General features: G+C 40.9%; 1 protein-coding gene across 4 annotated transcripts in view; it reads left to right on the top strand.

Moving 5' to 3' along the window:
* usp36 (ubiquitin specific peptidase 36) overlaps nt 1-14,580 on the top strand; it is an 84,209-nt gene extending 69,629 nt beyond the window's left edge. For 2 of the 4 annotated variants that reach the window (XM_043714918.2, XM_043714917.2), the window contains exons 17-21: nt 453-652; nt 5,638-5,823; nt 8,745-8,857; nt 9,746-9,866; nt 12,282-14,580. In XM_043714918.2, the coding sequence (XP_043570853.2) occupies nt 453-652; nt 5,638-5,823; nt 8,745-8,857; nt 9,746-9,865 (619 nt within the window). In that variant the 3' untranslated portion in view covers nt 9,866; nt 12,282-14,580. The other 2 variants (XM_088000688.1, XM_088000689.1) reach the window with 2 other exon arrangements.
* Nucleotides 14,581-14,830: the final 250 nt, after the last annotated feature.

The following is a 14,830-nucleotide window of genomic DNA, read 5'->3' on the forward strand; positions in this document are numbered from 1 at the left end:
CTGGCTCCGAGAATGACATTCCTGTTTGTCTGTCTGCCAGGACTCTCTGATTGGAACTGTTAACCAGGTCCAATGAGGAAACTCCTAGTCAATGAGGTCCACTTGGCTGACTTCATTTCAATCACTACACTAATTAAGTTCTTTGCCCAGCAGAATTTAAGGCCAGCTAACTCCTCCCACAACTTGCCCACGTGATGTGCTCTGACTTGGTGCAAACTGAGAGTGGAAGATTTGGATTTTACATTTGTGTGTATCTCCACTGTTTATTGGATAAATTTACTAAGACCTGGGCAGTCCAGAGTCCTAACTGTAGAAAAGCTCAATTATTTTAATGAGTCAAACTCTGCATAGTGAAAATTAAGTGGTGAGAAAATGACAGTACTTTTACAGAAATGCAGTTCAGTGTTTGACATCAATACAAGAGACCTGTATTAATCAATGTTACTTTACAGTTGCTCAGGATGGAATGAACCGGAATGTGAAGAACTGGAAAGGTCTAAAGGACTGGAACCACAAAAGAAAAATTTGGAGATGAAAGAGAGCCAAAAATGCGAGAAAAAACACAGGAAACGAAAGAGAAGCATGAGTTCAGATGATTGTACAAATTCAGACCCTCCAGTGGATCAGACTGTCAGAAATCAAAATCTGCAAGGTACAATATTTCTTACGAGGTCTAGGTCTTTAAAGTTTCCTTCAAAAAAGAAACAGTAAACTGCTTTCATAATAATAAGGCATGATATAGGCATCCCTGTGAATTTTTCTCGTTGAATTTATATTTTGTTTTTAGTTAATATTTCACAAGACTCTTCTTGTGTACTGCAGTTGCTATTTAGCTACAACAAATGCCATTGATTTTATCTTCAAAAATAAACATTTGAAATACCTTTTGTCCCTTTGAAGCATTTCGATGTAGGAATGTGAAATCTGCTCATTACAGCAATGCTTTACAAGAATGGTCCATCAGCTCATACCCTCAGCCTTTAGGACTGTACAATGGCTTAGTGGTTCACACTGCTGTCTCACAGCACAAGGGACCCAGGTTCGATTCCCCACTCAGGTGACTGTTCGTGTGGAGTTTGAACATTCTCTCATATTTGCATGGGTTTCCTCCCATCATCCAAAGGTGTCCAGGTTAGGCGGATTGGCCATGTTAGATTGCCTATAATGTCCAGGGATGTGCAGGGCTAGGTGGATTAGCTATGGGAAATGCAGGGTTAGGGTAGGTGGATGGGTCTGGGTGGGATGCTGTTCGGAGAGCTGGTGTGGACTTGATGGGCTGAATAGCCTACTTCCACGCTGTATGATTCAATGATCACGTTTCCTGTTGTTGGGGCATATTGTATTATTGGTGATACTATTCTCAACTGCATTGTATTTTCTTGCGAGTTTTTGCAGCCAAAATATTTCAATTGTACCCATAATTTGCTGAGTACGAAAAAATTTCTTGTCTTTAGAAATAGTGTCACATATCAAAGTAATAGCAGAGGTCAACTATAGTACTTCACAACCCTATTCCACTGTTCAGCAGAGTCATGATCTGTCTCATGTAACTGCACTTTCCTGCCCATTTCTGTTACTTTCCCATGCTTCACCAAGGCCTCAAGCATACCTTCCAGATGAAGCAGTGCTTTATCTGCGCTCTACCCAATCTCGTCTACAGTATTTGCTGGTCAGAATATAATCTCCTCTACGTTGAGGAAGTGCAGCACGGGCTGGGTGATTTCTTTGCAGTACAGGACAGTACATGCTGTCCTCCCAAAAAAAAAAAAAGACCCTGAGCTTCCGGTTGCCTGCCCCTTTAACAGAATCAAAGTGTGGCGCTGGAGAAGCATAGCAGGTTAGGCAGCATCTGAAGAGCGGGAGAGGCAATGTTTCGGACATAAGCTCTTCATGAATGTGGAGGGGAAGGGGGCTGAGAAAAATATAGTGGGGGTGGGGCTGGGGGGGTGAAGGTAGCTGGGAAGGTGATAGGTGAATGCAATTGGGGGGTAATTGTGATAGGTCGGATGGAAGGGTGGAGCGGATAGGTAGGAAGGAAGGAAGATGGACAGTCAAGACGGCGGTGCCAAGTTGAAGGGTTGGTTCTGGATGAGGTGGGGGGGGGGGGGAAGAGGGGAAATTTGGGAACTAGTGAAGTCGATGTTGATGCCGTGTGGTTGAAGGGTCCCAAGACGGAAGACAAGGGATTCTTCCTCCAGTCGTCAGGTGGCTTGGATTTAACTTTGCCATGTTTGACACACCACCCTGTTCCCTGGCCAACATCTTTGTCTCAGGCTTGCTGCAGTGCTCCAGCAGCCCCATGCAAGCTGAAAGAGCAGCACCTTATTTTCTACCTGGGAACTCTGCAGCCTTCTGGACTTAATATCAAATTCAACAATTTCAAGCTTGAGCACCTTCTTCTATGTCACATTTCAGCTCTTGTCATCATGTGGGCTGCTACCACACACAACCCATTGTCAGCTAATAATAGTCCCTGTTATAGCTATTCATTCTGTCCTTCATCTACTCCTTTCCAACTGTTTCTCTTTCTTTTTGGGCTCTATCTCACTTTCATTTACTCCCCATCCCTTCACCCATCCTGTCTTCTGCATAAATGCCAACCCTTTCCGAGCAACCATCAGATCTGAAGAAGGGTGACTGTTCCTGAAATGTTAAATCTGATTTCTCTCCACATGCTGCCAGATCTCCTTAGATTTTCCAGCAATTTCTGTTTCTGATGTCCACCATCCGCAGTTCTCTCGTTTTTTTGCCATAATTATCTTGGTGTGCAAAAATCTCCTCTCAAACATACTCAATGACCGAGCATAACAGCAGAGTTGAGAATTACAAGCATTTGTAACATGCAAGTGAATAAATTGCTTCCTGTCTTAATCCTTGATGGCTTAGCTGTTTATCTAGGAGTCCTGAAGAAGGGTTACACTCGAAATGTTGACTACTCCATCTCCTGATGCTTTCTGGCTTGCTGTGTTCCTCCAGCCTCCTGTTTCTCTAATGCTTCTGACGCTCATAATTGGTGCTCCACCTGATAGAAAGTAATATTTCAATTCATGTAACAACTTGCATGACCAGCATACATCTCAAAGTGCAACCTTTGAAGTGTACCAATGATGGTCATGCAAGAAACAGCCCACAGCGTGCAGACAGCAAGCTCCCACAGACAAATGCGATAATGACCATAGAGGTCTCCAGGATCGAAACAGACCCTTCGGTACAACTTGCCCATGCTGCCCAGTTTTCACAATTTAAAGTAGTCCCAGATAATCCATTCAAGTGATGTGTATTGAGGGATAAAAATCATCCAGGATAATTTCCCTGATTTTTATTAAGGTATTGAAGCATTATGCCTGCCTGAGGGGAGCCCTGCTATTGGTTATGCATTTTACCTGAAAGACAGCATCTCTGACAATGGCGCCCATTCTTGTTAATGGAGTGTCAAACTAGCTGCTTTTTGTATGAGTCCTGTGGGATTTGAATCCACAATGGTATGAAGCAAAAAGAGAATTTGGAGAAATTCAGCATCTGCTGAGAGATAACAAAGCATTTTAAGTCCAGTGAGCCTTGTTTAGAACTGGTAGTAGCTGAGAGAAGCTGGTATGTATGCTGAAGACAGGGTGGGCTGGAAGGAGAGAGTGGATAGGTGCTGGGGGAGGTGGTTGCAGGGGTAGTGAGTGGATTGGTGGAACGGTGCCAGAAAGAGAGAGAATGTTAGTTCGACAGAAAAAGGATAGATGATAACATACCATGAAGAATGAAGAGCTCATAATGGGGGTCATGCCAACATGATGGGGACCATTGATCTGAGTTGGGTTCGAATGTTAGCAACTGATATAAGGGAAAGAGCCTCTTGGCATTTTCTCTGCCAAGCCCTTTATATATTTTTATTGAGAGAGAATCATTGAGTCACTCCAGTGCAGAAGCAGGCTTGTCAGCCCAGTGAATCCACACCAACCCCCAAAGAGCATCCCACCCAGACTGTATCCCCCACTCCCCTATCACTGTCACCCTGCATTTCCCATTGCTAATCCACATAATTTCCACATTGCTGGGCAATTGTCCATGGCCAGTCTACCTAACCTGCACATCTTTGGATTGTGGGAGAAAAACCAGAGCACCCAGAGGAAGGCCACGCAGACATGTGGAGAATGTGCAAATTCCACACAGACAGTCACACTTGATTCTTCTAAGTCCAAGTCCAAGTTTCCACTTTATCTCTTTCCTTTGGATGTTGTGAATTCAAATGATGGATTGTCCCCATTACAGTTGGTTTAAGTTAAAGACTGCACTTGATCCCAGTAAAGCAGGTTTGTTCCTTCACCAGGCTCAGGCCTCAGTTCATTTACCCCATTGTACAGTTTTGGCCTGGGCTGTGTTTGTTATCCTTATTTCTTAAATATATTGGATATATCCCGTTGCAGCAATAATTTCATGTTATGATTTTTCTTTTCTTTTCCTTTCCTTAAGGCCTGTGTAGACTTGAAACTGCAAGGCTAAACATATCTGGCAGATAACTAGAAAGTTTGTTGATTCATAACTGAGTCTTTGTGCTTCATCTAATCAGGAGGCTAGAGGAAAGCATTTGCAATTGAGTCAAGTGCATGATTAGGGGAATGAGGGAGTGGGCCAATTGATAAGGAATTAATTATGGGTATGAGTTTTTGTAATATCTTCCATTCCACCTTCCAATCCTCCCTTCTGTAAAAACGTCTGTTGTTTGCATTTGAATCCCACCTTCACCTTGTGAATTCCTGACATCATTGTGTGGCACTAACACTGTGCTGATTGGGACAAACTTCGAATGGATCCAGCAGTCAAAACTGGGCAGATTTAAAACCGGTGTCGAAGAATTACTTCTCAAAATGTCGTGAACCTGTGGAATTCACTAACCAGGCTATGGTGGACATTGGGGCACTGAATAAATCTGAGGAGGCGACGGACAGATTTTTAATTAGTAATGGGTTAAAGAGTTATGGGGAGCAGGTAGGAAAGTGGAGTTGAGGCTGAGAAGAGATCGGCCAAGATGGTTTTCAGTGGCGGAGTAGGCTTGAGAGGCTAAATTGCCTACTCCTGCTCCTCGTTCGTATGTTCTACGGAAAATGGACTGCAGTGGTTCCAGAAGCCACGTCAGCAACACCTTCTCAAGGGCAACTATGGGTTGGTAATAAATGTCGACCCCAGCCAGTGATGTCCACATCCCATGAATTAATTTTTCTAAAATAATCCTATGTGATGTCCTGAGACCGACATTCGACCTTTTTCTTCGCTAACTTGGATGGCTGTTAGAGTAATGAGAATAATTTCTCTTAGTTTATCCTTATATATTTAAATGCCACTTTAATCAATGTGTTGTATAGCCTTGAAGCCTGTGCAAAGGAATCTTGATTATCCAAAGGACACGGCCAGGGAATATTTCGTTCAGTTAATTGAATGCCAGATAACACAGTTGGCCCAGCATCGGGACCTTGCAATCTTGTTCGGATAGTCCAAACTTCAGTTAATCGAATGCTGGAGAATCGAGGTTCCTCTGTACAGAACAAGATTGCAGCCGAGGATTATAGTGGAGCTTTGGCGCAAATCAAATAACCTTGCATTGGAACAGATTGTTACTTCATTAACATTGCCTGCTATTCTCTGTTCAAGTCCCAGTGTTCATGTGGGACAGCCAGATAACAGAAGGGTATAAACGCTCTGAAAAGCATTCCAGTGAGGAGAGACCTGCACCTGCTGTCACACCCATTGCAAGCTTAGCCTGGGATGGGAAGAAGCAATCCAGTGTCGTTCAAGAGCTTTTAAAACACTCAAGCAACAAGGCATATGGAACTGAAGGTAGGAAAAAGTAACTCATTTGAAGCTATTTTGTTGCTTTGGAGTCTCCTGTCTTGGTAGTACTGTAAATTCATTTACCACTAGTAAATGATAACTGTAGGCATGTGCTGAAGTCTCAGTAAAGTACTACGTGAATTGCGTTCAATATTTTGTTAGTTTGATGTTTCTTGAAAACTTGTGCTTTCTGTTAACCTAATGGTAGTCGTGGAAGCGATTAGCTGCTGTATATAGATTAGTCGAGTTTGGTAGTGTGTGTGGTCATCTTGAGATTATTCTTAGTTCAGCATTTCCTTAATGATGTACACTCAGCGTGTGGTCTGTACAGTACGAAGGACATTTACAGCACAGGAACAGGCCCTTCGGCTCTGCAAGCCTGCGCTGATCCAGATCCTCTATCTAAACCTGCTGCCTATTTTCTAAACTTCTGTATCCCTTTGCTCTCTGCCCATTCATGTATCTGTCTAGATACATCTTAAATGACATCATTGTTCCCGCCCCTAGCACCTCCACTGGCAATGCATTCTAGGCACCCACCACCATCTGCGTGAAGAACTTTCCCCGTATATCTCCCCGAAACTTTTCCCATCACTTTGAAATCATGGCCCCTAGTATTTGAGTCCTCCACTTTTGGGGGGGGAAAAAGTTTCTTGCTATCCACCCTGTCTACACCTCTCATGATTTTGTAGGCCTCCATCATGTCCCCCCTCAAACACCTCCTTTCCAATGAAAATAATCCTAATCTACTCAACCTCTCTTCATAGCTAGTGCCCTCCATACCAGGCAACATCCTGGTGAACCGCCTCTGCACTCTCTCCAAAGCATCCACATCCTTTTCGTAATGTGGCGACCAGAACTATATGCAGTATTCCAAATGTGGCTGGACCAAAGTCTTATACAACTGTAACATGATCTACCAACCCTTTTATATTCAATACCCTGTCTGATGAAGGAAAGCATGCCGTATGCTGCCTTGACCACATTGCACTGACCTGCATTGCCACCTTCAGAAACAATGGACTTGAACGCCCAGATCTCTCTCTATTTCAATTTTCCCCAGGACTTTTCTGTTTACTGTATAGTTTGGTCTTGAGTTGTGTCTTCCAAAATGCATCATCTCATATTTGTCCTGATTGAATTCCATCTGCCATTTCTCTTGTCCAACTCTCCAGTCTGTCTTTTTCTGCTGTATTTTTTGACAGTCCCCTTCACTACCTGCTCCTCCATTAATCTTAGTGTCATCTGCAAACTTGCTAATGAGGCACCCTACACCTTCCTCCAAATCATTTATGTATATCACAAACAACAATGGTCCCAGCACGGATCCCTGTGGGACATCACTGGTTGCAGTTCTCTATTTTGAGAAGCTCCATTCCACTTTTACTCTTTGTCTCGTGTTGCCCAACCAGTTCTCTATCCATCTAGTTAGAATACCCTGGACCCATGCAATGCCACTCCTTCATCAGCCTACCATGGGGAACCTTATCAAACCCTTTACTGAAGTCCATGTATATGACATCTACATCCCTGCCCTCATCAATCAACTTTGTCACCTTTTCAAATAACTCTATTAGATTTGTAAGACATGACCTTCCTTGCACAAAACCATGCTGCCCATCACTGATAAGCTGGTTTTCTTCCAAGTATGTATATATCCTATCCCTTATTAGCTTCTCCAGTAGTTTCCGTACCACAAACGTCAGGCTCACTGGTCTGTAATTACCTGGATTATCCCTGCTACCCTTCTTAAATAAGGGGACAACATTAGCAGTTCTCCAGTACTCTGGGACGTCCCCTGTGTTCAAAAATGCTACAAAAATGTCTGTTAAAGCACCAGCTATTTCCACTCTTGCTTCCCTCAGAAACCTGGGATAGATCCCATCTGGACCTGGGGACTTGTCCACCTTTAATGCTTTTTCGAATACATAACAGTTCCTCCCTCCTTATGCAGACTTGACCTAAAGTAATCAAAGATCTATCCCTAACCTCAATATCCGCCACCTCCCTCTCCTTGGTGAATACCGATGAAAAGTACTCATTAAGAATCTCACCCGTTTTCTCTGACTGCCCACATATCTTTCCTCCTTTGACCTTGAGTGGGCCAATCCTTTCCCTAGTTACCCTCTTGCTCCTTATATATGAGTAAAAGGGTAATGTCCCCTTGTTTAAGAAGGGTAGCAGGGATAATCCAGGTAATTACAGACCTGTGAGCCTGACGTCTGTGGTATGGAAACTCCCTTTGCAATTGAATCCCCTATGACTATCGCCCTTCTACTCTTTTTCCGGCTTTTCTGAACAGCAGAGCCAGCTACAGTGCCATGAACTTGGCTACTGCTGCCTTCTCTTGGTGAGCCATCTCTCCTGGCACAATCCTGCTGTTTCTCTACCTTTTGGTCACCTATTCCTTTTCTCCCTCGGCAATTCTAATCTGCAGTGTGACCAATTCACTACATGTGCTATCTACGACCCCCCTCAGCATCGAGTATGCTGCAAAGTGAGTCCATCCGCAGCTCCAGAGCCGTTAGACGGTCTAACAAGAGCTGCAACTGGACACACTTCTTGCACGTGAAGGAGCCAGGGACATCAGCTGTGTCCCTGAGCTCCCACGTTGAGCAAGAGGAGCATAACACAGTTAGCATTACTCTTCAGGATTTCTCCATCATTTGATCTTTTGCATCACCACTGATTTAGCTGACTACTTACAGATTTGAGTATGAATACTTTATAGTCCTGAGGGATCTTTCAAAGAAGTGTTTGAGATAGTTACAGATCAGCAAGTGCGTTTTTTCCCCCCTGTATACATTAATTGACAGACATGATACAAAAATGATTAGTCGGCACTTTCATTCTTCCCAGCAGCCTGTATTTTTAAATGCTTAAGACTAAAATATCATGAACCTTTCCATTGACAACTCTGTTTTTAGTGCTGACTTGGGGTGGAGCAGTGTCGGCTGTTAGCCAAGATGCTGAATATGACACAAAACAGGCAGAAGATGCAGTTGTTGATGAATGGGATGAAGAATTTGACAGGGGGAAGGTAAGAGTTTATCTGAGAATTTGTCAGTAGATAATTGAATTCCAGTATGTAAGACTATTCAGATTTCATAAAACTGGGTGCAGATTAAACGTTGGCAATTTCTGACTTCTGTCTAATCTTTCCTCTCCCTGGCAACCCCATCTCAAAATGCATTGACTTCCCACAATCGTTCTGTCTAATCATTCCACCTGACGATCTGTTGCCTGAATTGAAGTTGACGAGTGGCTCCCAATTGCAGAAAAATAAAACTCCAATAATAGAAACAGCTGACCTTTTGCCACAGAATGATTGGGAGTGCAACAACTGCACAATCAAACTGTTGTTTCCTGCAGTTCACCTTTTCGCCATCAGTTAAACACAGTAGTATCATGGAATGCTTAAAGCAAGTGCCCCAGAATTGAGCACTTCATATTTGTCACTCATCTTATTCAGCGTGACTCTGTGCTGGAAGTTGAGAAACATTTTGCTTTTTGATTTGGGACTCTACCCTGGAGCAATTCAGAGGCACTTAGTTTGCACTCCACTGCTGAGCCTGTGTGCCTCTCTGAATAAACAAAATAAGGTCACAAATCAATATTCGAAACATAGAACATTACAGCACAGTACAGGCCCTTCAGCCCTCGATATTGCACCGACCTGTGGAACTAATTTGAAGCCCATCTAACCTACACTATTCTATTCTTGTCTATACGCCAATCTAATGATCTTTTAAATGCCCTTAAAGTTAGCGAGTCTACTACTGTTGCAGGCAGTGCGTTCCACACCCCTACTACTCTGAGTAAAGTGGAAGTCATCTCAAAGGTCCACCAAGATCACTGGAGAGAGGTTTTGCTTTTGTCTGTTATTGGTACTGCCTGCAATGCTGATGTAAGCATTTTATGTTTTCAGGTTAAAAAATTAAAGGGACTTAAAAGAGAGAGGAAAAGAAACTTCAATGCTTTCCAGCAAATGCAAAACAGAAGGAATTTTTGGTCTACTACTCATTCAGTGAAGTTTTCCAGGTTTTAAAGTAAGTATTGATGCTGTTTCACTGTGTTTTACCACATGTGAACAAAGACCAGCAATGTGACATTTTTCCATTGTTACCATCAATGATTCACATCCTGGATGTAATGAGTTAATTCAGACCAAAGCTGCTCCCTTATCTCCTCAAAGCATGTGTCCCCACAAAATTGAGTACTCAAAATGCGCTCATTTTCCAATGCAACAAATCTCAAAAACGTGTCACCCCATTCTGTTTGTGAGGAGGGGGAGGCAAGGTATAGCAAAGTTTCTGCTTGAAACTTCTCAACCCTGATCTTGGGAGCACCTTTCATTATTTCTGCAATGTCCTCCACCCTTAAACCTCCTGCATCCAAGCCCTCCTGTATAGCAAGCTTTTCATCATTACTGCATGAACAATTGTGTCTACAGCTGTTCAGGCCTAAAACCTTTATTCCACCAGATGCGTTTGTTGGTAATGCCACCTCTCGGTGAAGCATGCAGTGACACTTGATGATAACCTGAAAATGTTAATCATGTCCTTCCACAAACTAATGGTGACACTTAAGCTATCTAAACATATTCTTCTCCCTCCTTATTGTAGGAACAAAAAAATTGTTGTGAATGTACACTTTCATTAAACATATATAAGCAACAGTATAAACAAACTTTGTTTTGAGTGTTTCTAAAAGTCTCCTTCGAACAAACATTTCTTCATCACATGCCATCATGGTGGCCAGTTTTAATAGTGGTCCCCATCTCCAGCATTGGGAACATTATCTGCATTCCTTTCTTAAACCCCTTTGCTTTCTATCTCTCTATCATCTTTAAGATGATTCCTAAAATCTGTCCCTTTGACCAAGTCTTGATGTTATCTGATGCAATGTGGTGTCATATTTTGCTTGATAATAGCTTTCAAACACCCTTATTTGTTTTGCTGTGCTGAAGGGGCTATATAAAGCCGTTGTTGCAATTTGGGCAAACAGACTTGTTTTTCACTAGAATGTAGCTTACTGCTTCCTACATAACTGTGTTTGTGACTGTGAATATATGTGGGTGACTAGGAATATACCTGTGGCATTTTTAAATTGAATATACCACAGTAATACAGTGAAGTTGCCTAAGGGAGAACCCACAGAGGAAAAGAGTGCTTTCAGCTTCAGAGTGCGGAGGTGTTGGTGTCGGACTGGGGTGGACAAAGTTTAAAAATCACACAACACCAGGTTATAGTCCAACAGATTTATTTGGAAGCACTAGCTTTTGGAGTGCTGCTCCTTCTTCAGGTAGCTGTGGAGCAGGATCATTAGACATAGAATTTATAGCAAAAGATTATAGTGTCATGCAATTGAAACAATATTTTGAACAAACTTAGAATGCTCTCTCGGTTTGTTCAATATATCTTTTCAGTTACATGACACTGTAATCTTTTGCTATAAACTCTTTGTCTAATGATCCAGCTCCACAGCGACCTGATGAAGGAGCGGTGCGCTGAAAGCTAGTACTTCCAAATAAACCTGTTGGACTATAACCTGGTGTAGAGTGATTTTTAACTTCAGTCCCAGAGTGCAGTCTTGAAAGAAAATGTATGCTATCTTTTTTTAAAAAAAATTTGGTATCGATAACAATGTGACCGTCTCTTCCATCAGGGCAACATTGGACTATGTTCAACTCCCAATTATTGGATGACCAAATGTACCTTCTCTTCCTGATTCTCTCAAGTTGTTGTTTGCAAATGCCTGAATGTGTCCTAGATTCTAGGTGTTGGAGTTTTTACATTTGTGTGTCTTTTTTATTTGTACTTGTCGGGTTCAATTCCCGACTCAGGCGACTGACTGTGTCGAGTTTGCACATTCTCCCCGTGTCTGCGTGGGTTTCCTCCGGGTGCTCTGGTTTCCTCCCACAGTCCAAAGATGTGCACGTCAGGTGAATTGGTCATGCTAAATTGCTCGTAGTGTTAGGTAAAGGGGAATGGGTGGGTTACGCTTCGGCGGGTCGGTGTGGACTTGTTGGGCCGAAGGGCCTGTTTCCACACTGTAAGTAATCTAATCTAATTCTCTGAAGGTTTGCTCATGTTAATCAATTTTGTCAGATAACAATGAAAAAGGCTGTCATCAATTCTATGCGACAAATAAATAGTAAATAACTGCAGTTCTTTTCAGATTGGTACATTTATGAAATTGTCAGACAGTTTGTTAAATCCTGATGAAAGCTTATTTCAGTTACATAATTTCTGTATTTAAGTAATTGTGACAATAAGCAATAAATATTTTAATATCTAAATTGCATATTTATGTTAACGATTAAGTTGCAGAATAATAGGTATTGCATAATGTAGTTATTTTGGGATAGTTAAAGGAAAATGTTTAGAATGTTAAAAAAAGTTTCAAAGTAACACAAATTAGTCATGTCTTTATGTACTTAATATCTTTGCTTACTTTTGCAGAGGAACACAGAGTTCAGTTAGTTGAACATGTCCACAGGCAGAAGCAATGCTAAGAACTTTTAAGCGATGCAGACCTACGTTCAGTGTCTTTGGTTTGAACAATAAGACTGATGCTGAAGCAATTTGTGGTGGCCAGCAACCCATACTAAGATGTCTGGAGGAGAGGCTCAATGGTTGCAGTGTGAGACTAAACCAGCCATGAACTGAGGATCTGCAATTGAGTATGGATTACATTTCTAGAATTCTTTGAAACTCATCGCGTCCAAAGCAAAAACTTGATTCAGAAGTCCATAGAAATGCAGTATGTTAGATTGTTTCTGGTTTATGTGACAAAATGCAAAATTGCATTGCCAGTTTATTAATTTTCTCTTGCCCTTGGAGGAATGAAAACGGAAGTCCTAAATTGCACGGTAGCAGCTAGTCATGATATTCAGTTGCATTACTCCATGTTGTGTGCATTTTGACCAATTGGTCATGGGAAAAATGTCCCATTTTATTATAGATACATTCAGATTCAACTGATGATCAAACATAAGAAGTAACAAGCTAAATCCCTGCATTGTGGAAGTTCTGCACTGTTATCTGCTTCTGTTAACTGGCTATTTTATACCTGTTTAGTTGAATATATAGTTTTATATACAGCGCAAGATTCAAGCATTTCCATCATTTATATTGAATTGTGTCAACGTTTACCTAACCCCATTTAGCTAAATGTTTCCTCTGTAGCTGCCATTTTTCCTTTTTGTTTTGCCTTGCATCTCTTCTGCTGAATCGTTGAAGTAAAAAATATATTTTCCCTCTTTGTTTTGCATTGCATGCCATTTCCAAGCAATTAAAGATGATTAGCCTGCTCTCTTCAGCCCCCCCCCCCCCCCCCCCAGGTGTCCCAGTTCACAATTTAGTTTCTTATTCGATTAGTCTGCAGTTTCACTTTATTTAATGTATCAGGTATTGAATCTGCTTGACAGTTCGTAAAATAAGTGCCTATAAAATGGATATCATTTGGTTGACCTTTAGAGAACAGTAAGGAATTAGCTGTGATTAACATGCAGCATTTTGAGTTTGCCAAAATGCTGCATGTTAGCATTAATTTCCTTTTGCGCAATATTAAGAAAAAATGATCTGTTAGGTGTCAAAACAGTGTTCTCTCTGTTTCCAGGAAACTTGTTAGAATAAGGTTCTGAATGTCAAGATTAGTTGTTTAGAAAATCAACTTTTCCAGTGTCATATTATTGCTATTGGGGATAATGGACACCTCCAAACGTTTAGTTCTCAACCTGTGTATTAGGATAGTTTCAATTCCATTTAATCATACTTCTACAGTGTGTATATTCATTACTGAAGGTACTTGCTATTTTTCCCAGCAGAGTACTCTTAACTGAAACTGTGTAGAATTGGTACTCTGAATAGAAACCAGACACTGGGAACAGTCAGTACACATTAAAATGTAACTGTATATGTTGATCAATGATTTAGTGAGAATGTACAGAACCTGCTGCTTTACAGGGCTTCAATTTAGGGTTTGGCTTCCCTTTGCTTCAAATCTTCAGCTCTTTAAACCAAGACTCATTACCTTTCATTAAATAATAATTTCCTGTAAAATACCTGTGTTTAGGTGCTTTAGGATATTAGAAGAAAGAAATTATCATTATACTGATGTGAAATATGTTAATATTTAAATAAAAAAAGGTGGAGTTAGAATTTAACAATACTTTCCTGTGGAAAAGTGTATTTTCTAATGTTTAACTTATCAAGAGTTTACGTTTTGTTTGTTAAAAAAAATGTATTTTAAGAAGTTACAGATTGAAGTGCCACCTAAGTTCATATCTTGTTTAAACTGTATTGAAAGGATTTAAATGTGTTTTCAGAATTCTGAGCAAGTAAAGGTAATCTGCTAGTGTTAATATTTGAGCAACATAATTGAATTTAGTTCAATGGAATGTTATTTAGGTTTCCAGTATCAACTAAAATGACTTGTTAAAATCAAATTTATGTGGTTAACTGGTTAGTTATTTTTTTGCAAAGAGGACATTCAAGGCTACAAAGCTATTATTGAACTTTACTGACATCAGGCTGAACTCAATTACAATTCTGAGGCATATCATTTTGGGGGTAAAGGCAATGTCTGCTAACTTGAATGTATTTTGCTTTCTTTGATTCTGTAACATAATTTTGTATTAATTTGCATAGCACTCAATGGTAAACATATGCCTCCATTGAGCTAAAATTCAAAGAGAGACATTTCATGGTTAAATCAGATATACATATTGCTTCAAATAAATTTCAGTTAGGAGTCCAACCAGTGTTTCAGTGTTCAGATTTGTGCTTTTCGCAGTAATGGCTCTGTTAAAAAATATACTTCAATGTTAACTGTTAGACTCTCAATAGAAATAGTAAATGGAATTATTGAAACTGAAGCACAGCAGCATCTATATGTATGTAAACCATTTTTTAGTTTGCCTTTTACCCATGGTCTTACATCGATATTTATTCTTGTTAAAAGCCATGAATGGTCGAGTTTACATCAGAAGTGAAATAATCTGTTTAGC

The sequence above is a fragment of the Chiloscyllium plagiosum genome, unplaced genomic scaffold (assembly GCF_037043375.1).
Source record: "Chiloscyllium plagiosum isolate Xiang-an unplaced genomic scaffold, Cpla_swu_hap1 HiC_scaffold_25, whole genome shotgun sequence".
Taxonomy (NCBI): Eukaryota; Metazoa; Chordata; class Chondrichthyes; order Orectolobiformes; family Hemiscylliidae; genus Chiloscyllium; species Chiloscyllium plagiosum.